Raw genomic sequence first — 16,889 nt, 5'->3', positions numbered from 1 at the left:
GTCATGCCGACTCTCCCCCATATACTTTCTATACATTAAAATAAAAAGCCTTCTGTGTGCAGCAGCACCCCTCTGCCCCACTAATAATTACCCAAGGACCCTCTCTGTCAAGCGATGTCTAGTGTCCACAAGTGTCTCGGCTGTCCTGAGTGACTGAGACATAGCGACGCCATTGGCTCCTGCTGCTGTCAAAATCAGTCAGCCAATCAGGAGAGAGAGGGAGCTGTGACTCGTGTTTCATGTCCTCTTTCTTGTTCTTATTCTCTCTCTGTTCAAGGGGGCTCCGGGGGGCTTAGTTGACAGCTCAGAAAGGATCAGGGCAATGGGGGGATGGCTGGAGTTTTGGGGGGAGCAGTGCTGGGTCCTTAGTCTCTTCTTTGGTGGGGGCCCCAGGCGCGTATGGTGTCCTACATAGGAGCCAATGGCACCTGCTGCTGTCTCAACCAATGAGGAGGGGGAGTCCTAGACGATGAGCCTCTTGTGGAGCTTCGCTGGATCGGGATGGGGCTCAGGTAAGTATTAGGGGGCTGAGGGAGGGCTGCTGCACACAAGGTTTTTTATCTTAATGCATAGAACGCGTTAAGATAAAAAACCCTCTTCCTTTTGGACCACTTTAGGTTCTATCTAGACACACAGTAAAAAGCCTGCAGAATGTAGTTGTGATGGATTATGTAAAACTCACATGAAAGTTAAATTAACTCGACTTCATGCCTTAATATGGTTAAAGCCCAAACAAAACCTGCACAACGTCTAACAGTTTTTCCTTTAAAAATCTGACACATAAAATAGGAATAAAAGAATATAAAAAACCCACACGTTGCAGAGTGGGACCCTCACTCTCTGTGAGGAAGCAATGATCTCTTTTCAGAGGTCTGTAATAAAACCTGGTGAGTCAAAGCCAGAGCTCTCCAATCAGTGGGGACCGTGAGCTTTGCTAACTGCAGAGATTAGGCTGACTCAGTACGAAGCACGTTGGACCTCTGCAATAAAACTACTTCTTTCCCACAAACAGCATGGGTCCCACTCTATAGCTGCTGGCAGGGACAGGCTTTTCTACTCTAGGCTGTGGCTGCTTAAGAGAGAAAATGAACTTTAAAAAAACATAAACACCTTTCTTCTAATGCATCTGAAATGTATTTAGCTGATTAAAACCGAGGCTTCAGTTGGGATTAAAGGGTATTTTTGCAAGATATTGTTAGCAGTCAAAAAAATATTTAATTGTATTTGTGGAATAGAGCTGCTCTTTAATATACAAAGTGAATTATATGAGACATTTGGATACTGATATTTACAGAATATAAAGTCTATATGGTTGGTTTGGTCTGTTAAACAGTAGGGATGTATTCTCTGTAATATTATACCAGAGGCATAAATAATGAATACATGGTACTGTAGTTCTGTGCTATCTGCAGCACATATGGCTGTGTTTTGTGATGATTAATGACTTACCTGAAGTTTGTGACAGCCACACCATTCACTAAGCATCTTCTTCTATGTTTACAATTATAGCAAAAAGAAAAAATAATGCATTTTTTCAAAATTGTCGCAATTTTTTGTTTATAGCGCAAAAAATAAAAACCGCAGAGGTGATAAAATACCACCAAAAGAAAGCTCTATTTGTGGGGAAAAAAAGGACGTCAATTTTGTTTGGGAGCCACGTTGCACAACCGCGCAATTGTCAGTTAAAACAACGTAGTGCCGAATCGCAAAAAGTGCTCTGGTCTTTGGGCAGCCAAATGGTCCGGGGCTTAAGTGGTTAAAGTGATTCTAAAGTCAGAACTTTTTTATCTTAATGAATTCTATGCATTAAGATAAAACACCTTCTGTGTGCAGCAGCCCCCCTCAGCCCCCTAATATTTACCTGAGCCCCATCTCTATCTAGTGATGTTGCATGAGCGTCTCGGCTGTGCAACCTGTCTGTGTGAGGCTGGGACCTAACGTGGATCTTGCTTGAGCTAGTGCCTTCCTGTTACACCAGCCATTAGGACAAGGTCCTTCTACTATTAAGCCCTCGCTTTCAAAGATTCTATCTGTGGGCCTCAGTGGGTCTGGATCTCTTCCACACACAAGGGACTCTTTCTGAGGTTCCCTGAATTGGTTTTTGGAACATCTTGTTCTTATTTATACCTACAACTGAACTTACATTTGCTTGATGTGGATGGAGAGGGCAGCAACCCCCTATGGCAATGTTATGTGTTGTTTTTAATCTACATTGAGTGTCTGCATATATTCGACTGAAACAACTAGAGTTGATATTTTACCTAGACCCTGAGGAAGGAGGCTTTAAACAGATTCTGAAACGCATCGGGTGAAGGATATTTCATGCACACTATCATCTTGTCTAAGTTGTATCATCAGTTGTTATACACTCCATGTTATTCTTTTTAACTATGTGTTATTAATAAATGAATTTTCTACTCTACTTTAATACGACTGTTACATGTATTGAGTGCCGGTAAAGTCCAAACCCAAGGGGAACCCCTGTCTTGTCTTGTACTTAGGATGTTGCATCATGAATTAATCACTGATATCTTCTATAATTCTCTGGTTATTGTCAAAAACCAGAACACCAGCTTGGGAGCACAGACCCTTTGAGCCAACAAACTACAGTTTCTGACAGGTTTGCAATAGAGTTGTACTTCTCTTTTCAATGGTAACAAGGTTAAGTTTAGGTAAAAAAGGTTAAAGCAGAGCTCCACCCAAAAGAGGAAATGCCGCTAATATGCCTCCTCCCCCCTCCACTGTCACATTTGCCACAAGGCTGAGGTGAAGACACCTCTGGATTTGTGGACAGCTAAGTGTCCTAATATTAAAAGTCAGCAGCTACAGTATTTTTTCTGACAGAGCCTGGAGCTCCGCTTTAACTTTAGTTCATATCAGTGTCCCATCACTTCTTCAAAGGAATGAAGATGATACAGAAGGCAGGAGCGTACATCACAAAGGCCTTTCGTATTTTGTGCTGCATGGTTTCCAGAGTTTATGGGGATCCATTTTATGCCAGTCCCAGGTAAACAGATCTTTTGAATGTCTTATCTGCCTGCTAGCTCCTCATATAGATAAAAAAAAAAAAAAAAGGAACAGATGAGGAGCGGCAGGAGGAAACAGCAGCATGAACCTTCCATAACTGTACTCTACATACTGCTAGATATTGTACATAAATGACGCATATCCATTCACCCTAGAAAACAGCCAGGGACGGTCATATTCTCCCTCCCACACCATTGTGATAAATATTTACATTCTGAAACTATTCAGAAAAGGAAATGTGAACTTTGTGTGGAGTCATTAAGGGACTTTCTCTGCGTACACGTATTTACTGGTAGTTCCATTGCAGTTTATATAAACTGTCTTAAAATCTTTACACAATTTAGGATATTTATTAGCTTATTCATTAGTGTGAACCTATAACGTAATCACAGAATCCATAGCAGTGAGAAAGATGCACAGTAGGCACCATAATGGGTCACTTACAATGTAAACCCGCCACTCCCAGCGTGCTGGGGGCCCCCTGAAAAGCCCAAACCTTCAGGTATGGTGGAAACAAACACCTTCCCCCATGTCTGCAATACTGCTGAACATGAGGACATGGTTTTGGTTTCAAACCTTATAAAAATACTGACTTTAAAAAAATCTAAACAGTACAATTTCAAAATTATTTTGGATTCTGTAATGATGTTGCAGGTTACTACAAACTGGCTCTAAATGACACTAAACTAAATATTTTCAAAATAGTACAGGTTGTGCTCATTAGTTTACATACCCTGGCAGAATTTATGATTTCTTGGCCTCTTTTCAGAGAATATGAATGATAACACAGAACATTTCTTTCACTCATGGTTAGTGTTTGGCTGAAGTCATTTATTATCAATCAACTGTGTTTACGCTTTTTAAATCACAATCACAACAGAAACTACCCAAATGACCCTGATCAAAAGTTTACATGCCCTGGTGATTTGGGCCTGATAACATGCATACAAGTTGACACAAAGGGGTTTGAATGGCTATTAAAGGTAACCATCCTCACCTGTGATCTGTCTGCTTGTAATTAGTGTGTGTGTGTGTATAAAAGGTCAATGATTTTGGACTCCTGGTAGACCCTTGCATCTTTCATTCAGTGGTGCACTGATGTTTCTGCATACTGAGCCATGGCGAAAGCAAAAGGATTGTCAAAGGATCTGCGGGAAAAAGGTAGTTGAACTATATAAAACAGGAAAGGGATATAAAAAGATATCCAAGGAATTGAGAATGCCAATCAGCAGTGTTCAAACTCTAATCAAGAAGTGGAAAATGAGGGGTTCTGTTGAAACCAAACTGAGGTCAGGTAGACCAACTAAAATTTCAGCTACAACTGCCAGGAAAATTGTTTGGGATACAAAGAAAAACCCACAAATAACTTCAGATGAAATACAGGACTCTCTGAAAACTTGTGGTGTGGCTGTTTCAGGATGCACTTGAAGAAAGATGGGCTGCATGGTTGAGTTGCCAGAAGAAAGCCAATACTATACAAATGCCACAAAGTATCCTGCTTACAATACGCTAAACAGCACAGAGGCAAGCCTCAAACCTTCTGGAACAAAGTCATTTTGAGTGATGAGACAAAAATGTAGCTTTTTGGCCACAACCATAAACGCTACATTTGGAGAGCAGTCAACAAGGCCTATGATGAATGGTACACCATTCCTACTGTGAAACGCTGAGGTGGATTACAGATGTTTTGGGGATGTGTGAGCTACAAAGGCACAAGAAATTTGGTCAAAATTGATGGCAAGATGAATGCAGTATGTTATCAAAAAATACCGGAGTAACATTTTCATTCATCAGCCAGGAAGCTGCACATGGGACGTACTTGGACATTCCAACATGACAATGATCCAAAACACAAGGCCAAGTCAAACTGTCATTGGATACAGCAGAATAAAGTGAAGGTTCTGGAGTGGCCATCTCAGTCTCCTGACCTCAATATCATTGAGCCACTCTGGGGAGATCTCAAACGTGCAGTTCATGCAAGAAAGCCCAACAATTTACAGGTACTGGAGGCTTTTTGCCAAGAGGAATGGGCAGCTTTACCATCTGAGAAGATAAAGAGCCTCCTCAACAAATACCACAAAAGACTTCAAGCTGTCACTGATGTCAAAGGGGGCAATATATGGTATTAAGAACTGGGTTATATAAACTTTTGATCGGGGTCATTTGGGTAGTTTCTGTTGTGATTATGATTTAAAAAGAGTAAACACAGTTGATTGATAATAAATGGCTTCAGCCAAACATTAACCATGAGTGAAAGAAAAGTTTTTGTGTTATCATTCATAATCTCTGATAAATGGCCAAGAAATCATAAATTCTGCCAGGGTATGTAAACTTATGAGTACAACTGTATGTATTTTTAACTAAAAAGGGGACTTTTTTGTTCTAAGCTTCCTGCAAACCTGGAAATTACTTTTTTTTTTTTTTTTTTTGCTGCTGCGATCCAACTTTCTGTTAGAGGGTGGCTACAATTGTTCTCCATGGTAACACTGGATATTGTTTAGTGTCCATGTAAAGAATAATTCCACTTTTGATGAGGAAAAAAACAAAAAACAATCCCCTCTGCGTGATCAAGGAACATTACAAAGATTTTAACAAACTTTGTTGCCATTTTCTACCTGTTTCTGCGCTAAAGAAAAATCATTCATTGATTAGCTGATGCACCTGCAGTTTTCTAATGCGGAAAGCTGCAAGGTCTGCATTCCTTTAGAAGCGATTAACCTTTTAGGAACCTACCTGACTTGTATCTTAGTGGAGACTTATTGAAAAATCACACAAGCAGGAAATGACATTTCTGGAGGCGTTGCATACACCAACTGTGTACAGAATGCCCCCAGGTTGCCATGTTGCATTGAATTTTACAGAAAACGAAAGCACTGCAGATTAAAAAAGTTAAGGCACTTTTTTTTTATATCAAATCTTTTTTTATTTTTATAATGCTTATTCCATACAAAATGATAAAAAAGTTATTTTTATACAAATAAACAGCCCTGTGCAGTGCCCCAGGAACCTGGAGGAAGCAGTGATACCACCAACCACAGAAGGAGCAGCCCTCGGTCCCTTTTATCCTCTTTGGCGATACAGATGTAACAGCCCTGTAGTATCTTTAAGGTTTTTGGGAGACCCAATTCCCTGGGCCTAGTGAGACCAACTTATTGGTCTTATTAGCTGGTAAGGAGACAACTCACCTTGGGTGTTCCGCTTCATTGGATAAGGGACTCTTCTTCTCATCACAGTGTTGATCGTATTATTCACTGGCCATTCTTTCTCTTCCTTTTGCAAGTGTACTGGGACTTATTTTAATATTTATCACGCATGTTATATTTCACTTATGATCAACAGACTCACATTATATGCCACTCTGATTATTGCAATTGTGGAGTGTATTGATTCACATCTGAGGATCATCATTGTCATTTTTGTTTATGTGCATATCAATTATGTATACCTGATGTATTTTTACATCACTAGGTGATTTAATTTTCACAATAATAGCATTTCAAATTTGCCTGCTTTAGTTTTCTGGTTTAGTTTGTTTTCCCCTAATTAATATATTTTTTGCTTAAAGATTTTAGCGCTGCACTAATTTATATTTTATAATGCTTATTCCATACAAAATGATAAAAAAGTAATTTTTATACAAATAAACAGCGTGAGGACCTTATTATCATTTCATTTCATATTATACACATATTCACAAAGAGAAACATAAACAGATACAAAAAAAAGTCAAAAACTCATATAAAACTAGCCACACATACCAACAGTAAACATACACCTCGCATTAATTTTCAATTGGTTTTTGTTCAACTCCCATCATCTTAATATGTTATAGATCAATCTCCTCATCCCCAACCCCCCCCCCCCCCACCAACCCCTCCACTTAAGCCATCATACAGTAGGTTGCTCGAATCAATCCAGTAGTGCCAGATTTTGCTGAATTTCTGGGGGACTCCTCTATGTTTATCTGTTAATCTTTCTTTTTTAATATATAGTTTATTTTATTACTCCACCGTTTATGAGTTGGTGGGATGTTAACTGTCCATTTTTGTAGGATAATATTACGGGCTAAATAGAGAAATCTAGTCCCCATTATGTGCATATCTACTGGTAAAATTCCATCTGGAATTATTCCCAGCAGTGTTAATTTAGGAGTATTTATTATTTCTGTTTGCGAAATTGTATTTAGGGTCATAAAAACTTTTTCCCAATATCTACGGAGTTTGGGACATCGCCAAAGCATGTGGATAAGGGAACCATTCGAAACTAAACATCGTGGACATAAAGGCGATGCGTTTTTTTCCCACACAAATAATTTTTTTATTTTTAAGGCACTTTTTAATATCATTAACTGCCCGCCATATAGACAAATGACAGCGGGCGGACGCTCTCTTGTTCTGGGACAAGGATGCTGTTGCCCCAGTCCCACGTGGGTGTACAGTAGAGCAATCGCGGGTGCGTTGTGTCCCTCGGAAACTGTGCAACCTCGATCTCCGTAAAGAGCCAATGACGCGGCTCTTTACCCTTGTGATCAGCTGTGTCCAATTACAACTGATCACATGTAAACAAGGAAATGCTGGTTATCGGCTCTCCTCGCCTCACACTGACAGAGTGTGAGGCGAGGAGAGCCAATCAGTGGCCTCCCCTCACAGGGGAGACCTGTACAGCTAATCAGGGTACTGATCATCAGTGCCCTGATGATCAGTGCAGCCCCAACAATGCCCAGTAGTGATTTTATTTTATTTTATTTATTTCAGGTACTTATATAGTGCCATCAATTTACGCAGCGCTTTTACATATACATTGTACATTCACATCAGTCCCTACCCTCAAGGAGCTTACAATCTACGGTCCCTAACTCACATTCATACATACTAGGGACAATTTAAACAGGATCCAATTAACTTACCAGCATGTCTTTGGAGTGTGGGAGGAAACCGGAGTACCCGGAGGAAACCCACGCAGGCACAGGGAGAACATGCAAACTCCAAGCAGGTAGTGTCGTGGGTGGGATTCGAACCAGTGACCCTTCTTACTGCTAGGCGAAAGTGCTATCCACTGCACCACTGTGCCGCCCAAGTGATGCCACCTATCAGTGCTCATCAGTGCTGCATATTAGTGCCACCAAATCAGTGCCCTTCAGTGCCGCCTCATCAGTGCACCCTCATGAGCGCACATCACTGAAGGAGAAAAATTACTTATTTACATAATTTTCTGATAGAAACTAAGAAAAACTTTTTTTTCCCCCACATTTTTTGGTCTTTTGCATGACCACACAATTGTCATTCAAAGTGTGAAGCTGAAAATTGGCCTGGGCAGGAAGGGGGTAAAAGTGCCCATTATTAAAGCGGTTAAATTACAATATGACTTGTGTTGCAATTATATATGCAATATTTTTTTTTTTTTTCATTTGCTATTTTTTCCCCACAAAAGTGGAGTTACCTTTTAGGTCAGTCAGGGTAAAGAACAAATGTACATGTCTATATGTACAGTTGTACCCAACCCAGGAACTGGAATGTTTATTACATGTTGACAAGACAAGGTAACCACAAAGAAGGAAAGGTTAATATTTTCCATTACGGTTTCCTTTAAACATGTGCTTATAAAATAATGTGGTAAAATGTGAGGCAGGTTGTATGTGAACAAAGGAGGCACACTGCGATCAACATGTTATATTTAAAGTGCAAAGTAAGAGTGTTATTTTTTAACAAAACTAATTAAAAAAAATGGCAACACATTCACGTTACTACTGTGCACTACATTCTTCCCTTCAGGTCTCCAGCACCCTTGTCAAATCTGGTGGATGCCTACTTGTAGAGGACAAATGACAGCACTGGCTGGCCTGTTAGTCTAATACATATACTGTACCTCTAAAGTCACCCTCTATTTGGCTTAGATTAAATGTGAGAAAGAGCAGTAAAGCACAACTGCTATGTAACATTGCAAAGCAGGAAGCAGAGCCTGAATACATAATAAGCAGATATGGCAATCCCCCTGTACGCATACAACATAATTACAAACTATACATAGAGACATAGACTTTGTGACTTTAACTTTTCACTGACTGTTATGATGAAGGAATTGTTCTTTAAAAAAAAGAAAAACACATTTTTTAACAATTGCAAAGAACTTTTAGTGAAGTGCTCCACAATTATAAATCAGAAAAAAAAGTATAAATAAGTGTTAAAGTGTTACTAAACCCACAACAGTAAAGTTAGTATGTATATGCAGTAAAGCATGCTTGTTATATTCTCTGCGGAACCTATGGGGTTAATCCTCCACATTTTGTAAAAAGACTCACATGTACTCTCCCAAGAAAAAAAAAAACTCTGTAGCAATACACACCAAATTGAACATGTGCAGCTTGTCCCCAAGCCTCTGTACTAGCCAGAGATGGTTTGGGGACTGTGGAAGAAGGGGAGGATCAGAGAAGACAGAATCAGAGGCTTGGGGACAAGCTGCACATGCTCAGTTTGGTGTGTATTTCTAGAAAGTTCCTTTTTTTCTTGGGAGAGTGCATGTGATCAGCACAGGGACAATCATCACTGTCAAGACAGAGGGTCATGGGTCCTGCAGCCTCATAGGACAGTCAGAGGAGAAGGAAAACTCCTCCTAAAAGCTTTCACCAGACACTGATAGAAATCACAAGACTGCTATATACTGCTGAAAAGCTATTTAGCAGTTTATATTTACTAAAACCATTGCATTTCCATGTCCTGTGTACTGTGGGAGACCAGATATAGTGAATGCAGGGTCCTGGGTTTAATAACAATTTAATAATAAACAGTGAATAAAGCATAAACTGCACATAATTGTACTCAAATTATAAATGCATAAGCATAAATTACAAACAAGTAAGGGCTCAAGTATAACAATGAGTGTATGCAATGTAAATAAAGCTTTATATACAATGTTGTGTTGTGATTGTTTTTACTCCTTTGTTGCATATTAGACTAAGAAAACATGTGTACTATACAGTATGCCACACAAAAAAGTGCCACAGTGTTCATCAATCAAAATTGTATGCGTTTCACAGTCTCTTCTCGACTGCAACTGCCACTTTATCTTCCACTTTTACTGAATACTGTATGTGCAAAGTCAGATACTTACACTCTCTGGTAGACCTAAACTACAGGAGGTGAAAAATAGTCTCATTAGAACAGCACCACGCACCAGCAATGGGTGCTTATAGTGACGTCATCCCGTGAGTGGGTGCAGTTATCCAAACAACTCGTCGGGAGGATGGGAGTGTTCTATATGTAAATGAACCCGCTGAGGATTCCAGCTGCTTGGTATGCATGCCAAGTCTGAGATACAGTAACTACACTGTAAGTGCAATTGGATTTGTTCAGAAAATAGCAGTTAAACAGAGGGCATTAGATCTTCCCCTTTTTGTGTGTTTATATGCTACTATCGAGCATTGAGGAGATGGTGATATAATGGAAGAGGAGATTTGACCACATGGTTGCTTGCATTCCTTAACAAGACAGCTCCAAGTATTACCTAGAGTTCAGCTTTAATTTGTTAGAGTATTTAAAAGTACTAGTACTTCTAACACTCCCTTTTCCCCAGGCTGACAGTGTTGCTGTTCAAAGGTGCCCCCTGTGTTCATTTATCCAGAGTGGGGGCATTCTACTACAGAAGGCGCGTTACTGACCAAATCACCAGGAGAAACAGAGGCAAAAAGCTTAAAAAAAGAAAACTAATAGAGCCACCACATCTAAGGATTGGTAAGCAGCAATATATCAAATTTTTGCTTTTGGGGTTTAACACTGCTTTAAGTGCAGTATTATCAAACTCAAATTGCAATTATGCCCAGAAAATAAATAGTACTCTTGAGAGAAGTTACTGAGGCAGGGAGGTGTGACGTTTTCCAGGAAGCTATGTACAGCATCCTACCAGCCCATTCCACCAGCCATGATGTCTGTATTGCATAGAGAAGCACAGGGACACTGTGGTGATTTCACTTGGTCTAAAATAAGTTATGTAATTAAAACAAAAATGTTTTATTTAAAAATGTCATTACTATATAGATGAGGGGGGAAATGAAGAACTAGGGAAGGCAAAATGTAAGCAGAATAAGCTTCAGATTTAGGTAAAGAATGTGTGTCCTAAAAGCCAAAAAAAACAGCAAAAACAGCAAACATTTCAATGCTACCAGATTCATCAAGAACAATACTTAATATGAAGAGGCAGTCTGATAACTTTACCTCACTGTAGTACACATCTAGCATGCCTGCATCTTCTTTCATTGCCGCTTCCTCATCTATGTTGGGAGTGATCTTCTTAAACACAGAACAACCAGTGTGGAAGAGTTCTGAAAACAGATAATGACATTGATCTATGTGGGTCTGTATTTCTCTAGCTATCAAAATATCAATGTATTCACATACCACAAATATGCTAATAACATACCATCATACAGTACTTTGAAAAAGTATTTGGCCCTTCCTGATTTTGTATTCTTTTGCATATTTGTCACACATAAAATGATTCAGATCATCAAACAAATGTTAATATTACACAAAGATAACCTCAAGTAAACATAAAATGCTGTTTTTAAATGATGATTTTATTCATTAAGGGAAAAAAGTTGTCCAAACCTGCCTGGCCATATGTGAAAAAGTAATTGCCCCCCTTTGCTAAATCATGAATGAACTTCGAAAAAAAAACACATTTTCTGGAAAACTGAGTTAAATTTCACTTCCCACATTCAGGCCTGCTTACTGCCAGACCTGTTGAATCAAGAAATCACTTAAATAGAAGCTGTCTGACAAAGTGAAGAACACTAAAAGATCTCAAAAAGCAACACATCATGCCACGACCTAAAGAAATTCAAGAAAAGTCATTGACATGTATCAGTCTAGAAAGGGTTACAAAGCCATTTCTAAGGCTTTGGGACTCCAACCAATCACGGTGAGAGCCATTATCCACAAATGGAGAAAACTTGGAACGGTGGTGAACCTTCCCAGGAAGGGGCGGCCTACCAAAATTACTCCAAGAGTGCAATGAGGACTCATCCAGGAGGTCATAAAAGAATCCAGAACAACATCTAAAGAACTGCAAGCCTCACTTACCTCAGTTAGGGTCAGTGTTCATGATTCAACAATAAGAAAGAGACTGGGCAAAAATTATGTCTATGGTTGAGTTCCAAGGCCAAAGCTACTGCTGGCCAAAAAAGAACACAAAGGCTCGTCAGACACTGGCCACAAAACATCTTGATTTATCCCTAAGACTTTGGGGCAAATATTCTGTGGACTGATAAGACAAAAGTTGAGCTTTTTGGAAAGTGTGAGCACCGTTACATCTGGTGAAAAAATAACAGTATTTCATAAAAATAACATTGTACTAACAGTCACACAAGGAAGTGGTAGTGTGATGGTCTGGAGCTGCTCTGCAGCTTCAGGACCTGGACAACTTGCCATAACTGATGGAACCATGAATTCCTGCTCTCTAATAGAAAATCCTGAAGGACAATGTCCAGCCATCAGTTCCTGACCTCAAGCTCAACTGCACTTGGGTTATGCAGCAGGACAATGATCCCAAACACACCAGCAAGTCTACCTTTGAATGGCTCAAAAAAACAAAACAAAATGAAGGTTATGGAGTGGCCTAGTCAAAGTCTGGACTTAAATCCTATTCGGATGCTGTGACCTTAAACAGGCCGTCGATGCTGGAAAACCCTCCAATGTGGCTGAATTAAAACAATTCTGCAAACAAGAGTGCGCAGTGAAATGAGTGATGAAAGACTAAGCCAGTTTTCGCAAATGCTTGATTGCAGTTGTTACAGCCAAGGGTGGCGCAACCAGTTATTAGGTTTAGGGGCAATTACTTTTTCACATAGGGCCAGGCAGGTTTGGACAGCTTTTTTCCCTTAATAAATGAAATCATAATTTAAAAACTGCATTTTATATTTACTTGTGTAATATTAACATTTGTTTGATGATGAATCATTTATGTGTGACAAAGATGCAAAAGAATACAAAATCAGGAAGGGGGCAAATACTTTTTCACAGCACTGTATACACAAATATTTTTACTTACTTTTTCGGTATAGGAATTCAGCAACCAAAGCAGCTACATGGATGGAGCACATTGCAGTCTGCAAATGAAAAAATTATATTAGGATTATATTGTATTATCTAATCATAGTGATTTATCATAGCATTTTTTTTTTTTTTTTAGCCATGACAGTAATATGTAAAGGTGCTTTTTGGTAGGCGGTCTGTTGTTGTCAACATGCCTTTAGCAATATTCTTAAAGTGTTACTAAACCTACAACAGTAAAATCTGTAATTATTATTGAGCAGGTTTATGTCAGGAACGTGCTGGGGCAGCTGAAGCTCCGTGTCGCATGCAAATGCACAGGCGCAGGCCTGATGGTGCCCATCTTACTGTGCTCAGGGGAACGATATGCGCATTAGCCATTGACACTGGCGCCAAGTGGCCTATATAAGTGCAGCAGCTGCACTAGTCTGATCTGTCTGATCTTCAGCTGTACCCATTTTCCTGTATCTGATTCTGCTGACTTCTATGTTTGACCCGGCTTGCTCCTGACTTTGCTTGAAATCTACCTACCCTGACCTTGGCCTGTCTCTGGACTTTGCTCTGCCTTCTGCTTATTTGCCTGATCTTGTGTTGCCAACTTCAGCCTGTACCCTGACGATTCCTTGTCTGTGTCTATGCCTGCATCTGACCATCTGCTTCCGACCTGGCTAGTTTGACCTCAAATCCAGTTGTCCATCTGCCCTGCCTAGCTCCTGCTGGAGTTTCTTCTACTGTGGGTCGCCAGTCTTCCTGCACCTGCTACCAGCCACTGTCTACCGCTGCCTGCTGTCTACCAACCCAGGGTCTGCAGTTCCCGCTGTCATCTACTGTTTCAGCTATCAGGCAAACTCTGGTGACGCACCTGCTATGCATCACTACATCCAGCGGAAGACTACACAGGCACTCATACCTCACCGCGCTCTCACGACCACTGTTGTGACATCAGTGGTCCCCGAGCCGGGGCTGTACAAGAGGCCTCCCTCTGCATGTCAGGCTCAGTCGCAATGTACGTGACAGTTTACTTATATGATGAGACAAATATGAGGCTGGAACAATGCTACATACATGGTTTCTTAGCTCTTTATTGTCCATAACATTATCAAATAAAATAATAATGAAATATATATGAATCTGAGGCTCTGCTATGTGATAATGTGCACTCAGGAGCTAGGAAAGAGCAGCAACAGACAGACCTCACAGGGAGGTGTTCAACTCTGATGTCATCCTCTGACAAAGTATGTATAGCAATTAAGTTGTATAAATCTTTCATTAGTAAGCATTTGTTTAGCCATGAAAATCAAGAGGCCTTCCCCTATACATTGGGCTCCATCATACTGCTGTGTTCAGAAGAATTTACTTTATTAAAAAAAAACAGTTTTTCGTTACATGGTCAACTTCTCCATTATGAGCTCTCAATTACATATTTACCTCTGAGTAGTCTCCATTCTTTACATGGATTTTGGCCATGCTTTCCAGCCAGGTCTTTCTGAGCTCTGGTGTACTTGCATAGGACTTGGCCAAACTATACTGAAGATCAATCAGCATTTCCGGGTCCTTCTCATGCTCCTTCATTTGTGCTGTTGCCATTATAACAGTACGAATTCTTTTTGTCAAATCCTTGACTTCTGAAGGAAAAGCAGTGGCCTGTCAGAAGACAAATCTTCATTAAAAGCTTTGAACATAACACAGTTTATGTGTGCAAATCAAAAATGTCATAGGCCTCTCATTCCATTAAGGGCAGCCCTACTTGGCCATATGGCCATATACAGTATGTCACCAAGAACGATGAATAGTCTATGTCACAGAATGATGGACACTCAGAACTATTGTTATTCTTGCTTGAATGGCATCTGGCTTATAGAAAGAGTGATAGGTCATCTGTCAAGCAGAGATTTTCCATTTTGTTGGAAAATCTCTTATGCATGATATGTTGGTTTTTATTGTATAAATAATTAGATGCAGTATTCAGCAATCCAAATACCTGGAAAGCCAATTTATTCAAAGGTAATAATTAATTTTTTATATTCCAAATGTTTAAATTAAACTTGCTAATATACCCCCCTTTCACACGAGGCGGACTCCGTTTCTCTCCGCTGAGCCGGCGGATGACAGGTCCCTCTCTGCTCACTGAGCGGGGAGGAGCTTGTCAGGCGCCGCTGCCGCCTATGGAGGGATCGGATGAAAATGGACAGCATGTCCATTTTCATCAGATCTCACCCGATCCGATCCGCCAGCGACGGACCTGGACGTAGAGCCATCCGTCTGCTTTTAGCATATCGGACAGGGTCGGATGTCAGCGGACATGTCTCATCCACGCTGTCATTTGGGAGTGAGTTACATGTTTCTTAAAATCCAGAATTACTGGGTAATTTTCATTCATTCATGATAACCAAATTGAACAAGGGAGCTGGAAAATTTTGTTTTCAGCTAATGAAACTTGCAAAGGTGACCCCTTAATGCAGAACAATACGAGCTTAACTAATACATAACATTAAGAGACTCTTTCAATTAAAATTAACCCCTAAACAAAACCTTTAAAATGTAAAGTGCAATAACGTAGCCTTAAAATGTACGTGAAGGAAAAATAATAATACAAATCATTTAGGACATCTCTGGAATACAAGTACATTTTACGTGTTTTATCCTGTAAATGAAGAAAAATACCCGTTAATGTGCCAGCATTCTGCTACCTTCTGCTTTGACATAACACAGCTCTGATTTCCTAAGCACTTGGTGTCAGCCCTGCTTATGTCATGTCTGATGGATTAAAAAAAATGCAGAACTTTCCTCATCTCCAAACCCCTTCTTGTGCACAGGCAGACAGGATGTTATCAACTCGCAAGGTTTCTGACAAAAATCTACATAAATTTTTGCATAGATATAATAAAACACCTTCAATGGTTTACTTAGCAGACCAAAAGAGAGCAAATGGGAGGGAGGTTCATTGATAGGGTTTACAAACACTTTACTGTTATACAGTACTGTATTGTAATAAAATGTTTATTTAAATGCCAATCTTTGGAGGGCAATGCACCAAATCTTTTGCAGCTTAACTATCGCCCTGAAAAAAAATGATGAATCCCCTGAATGCAGTAGCAGTTTAAAGTGATTGTAAAGACAGAAGGTTTTATACCGTAATGCATTCTATGCATTAAGATAAAAAGCCTTCTGTGTGCAGCAACCCCCCTCAGCCCTCCTAATACTTACCTGAGCCCCATGTCTATCCAGCGATGTCCACGAGTGCCTTGGCCGTCTGGGACTCTCCCTCCTGATTGGCTGAGACACAGCAGCAGTGCCATTGGCTCCCGCTGCTGTCAAAGTCAATTAGTCGAACTGGGGCTCTGTGTCTAAATGGAAACAGGGAGCTGTGGCTCAGCTTGGGGGCTCCCATAGTAAGCTGCTTGCTGTGGGGGCACTCAACAGGAGGGAGGGGCCAGAAGCACCGAAGAGGGACCTGAGTAGAGGAGGATCTGGGTTGCCCTGTGCAAAACCACTGCACAGATCAGGTAAGTATGACGTGTTTATTATTTTTAAAGAAAACAAACTGAGACTTTACAATCACTTTAAGTAATACAAATTGTCAAACCACTGTTAAGCTCCATTTGGGATGATGATTGCCTCTGAAGCTTGGGTCTATTGCTTTGTTTGTCTTTAGTATCATTATCAGCATAATAAAGTATCCCTTGTGCAATGACCTTGGCCAACAGATAACATGTGCCTGGTGTTTGCATTATCTACTTGTGTGTTGATTTGTTTATAGGTGTGATAGTTTTACATCTTTATTTAGCATCATCATATTACTCAGGGCTATATACACTA

General features: G+C 40.1%; 1 protein-coding gene across 2 annotated transcripts in view; it reads right to left on the bottom strand.

The window, feature by feature from the left end:
• The window catches only part of DOCK11 (dedicator of cytokinesis 11), a 525,243-nt gene that overhangs the window by 198,505 nt on the left and 309,849 nt on the right, over positions 1-16,889 (bottom strand). For both annotated transcript variants that reach the window (XM_073599152.1, XM_073599153.1), the window contains 3 exons: positions 14,499-14,714; positions 13,069-13,126; positions 11,235-11,341 (listed from right to left, as the gene is read on the bottom strand). In XM_073599152.1, coding sequence (XP_073455253.1) covers positions 11,235-11,341; positions 13,069-13,126; positions 14,499-14,714 — 381 coding nt within the window. The remainder of the gene's footprint in view (positions 1-11,234; positions 11,342-13,068; positions 13,127-14,498; positions 14,715-16,889) is intronic.

This window comes from Aquarana catesbeiana, linkage group LG09 (assembly GCF_042186555.1).
Source record: "Aquarana catesbeiana isolate 2022-GZ linkage group LG09, ASM4218655v1, whole genome shotgun sequence".
NCBI lineage: Eukaryota > Metazoa > Chordata > Amphibia > Anura > Ranidae > Aquarana > Aquarana catesbeiana.
Note: the sequence above shows the minus strand (reverse complement) of the source record. Positions and strands in the feature narration are given on the sequence as shown.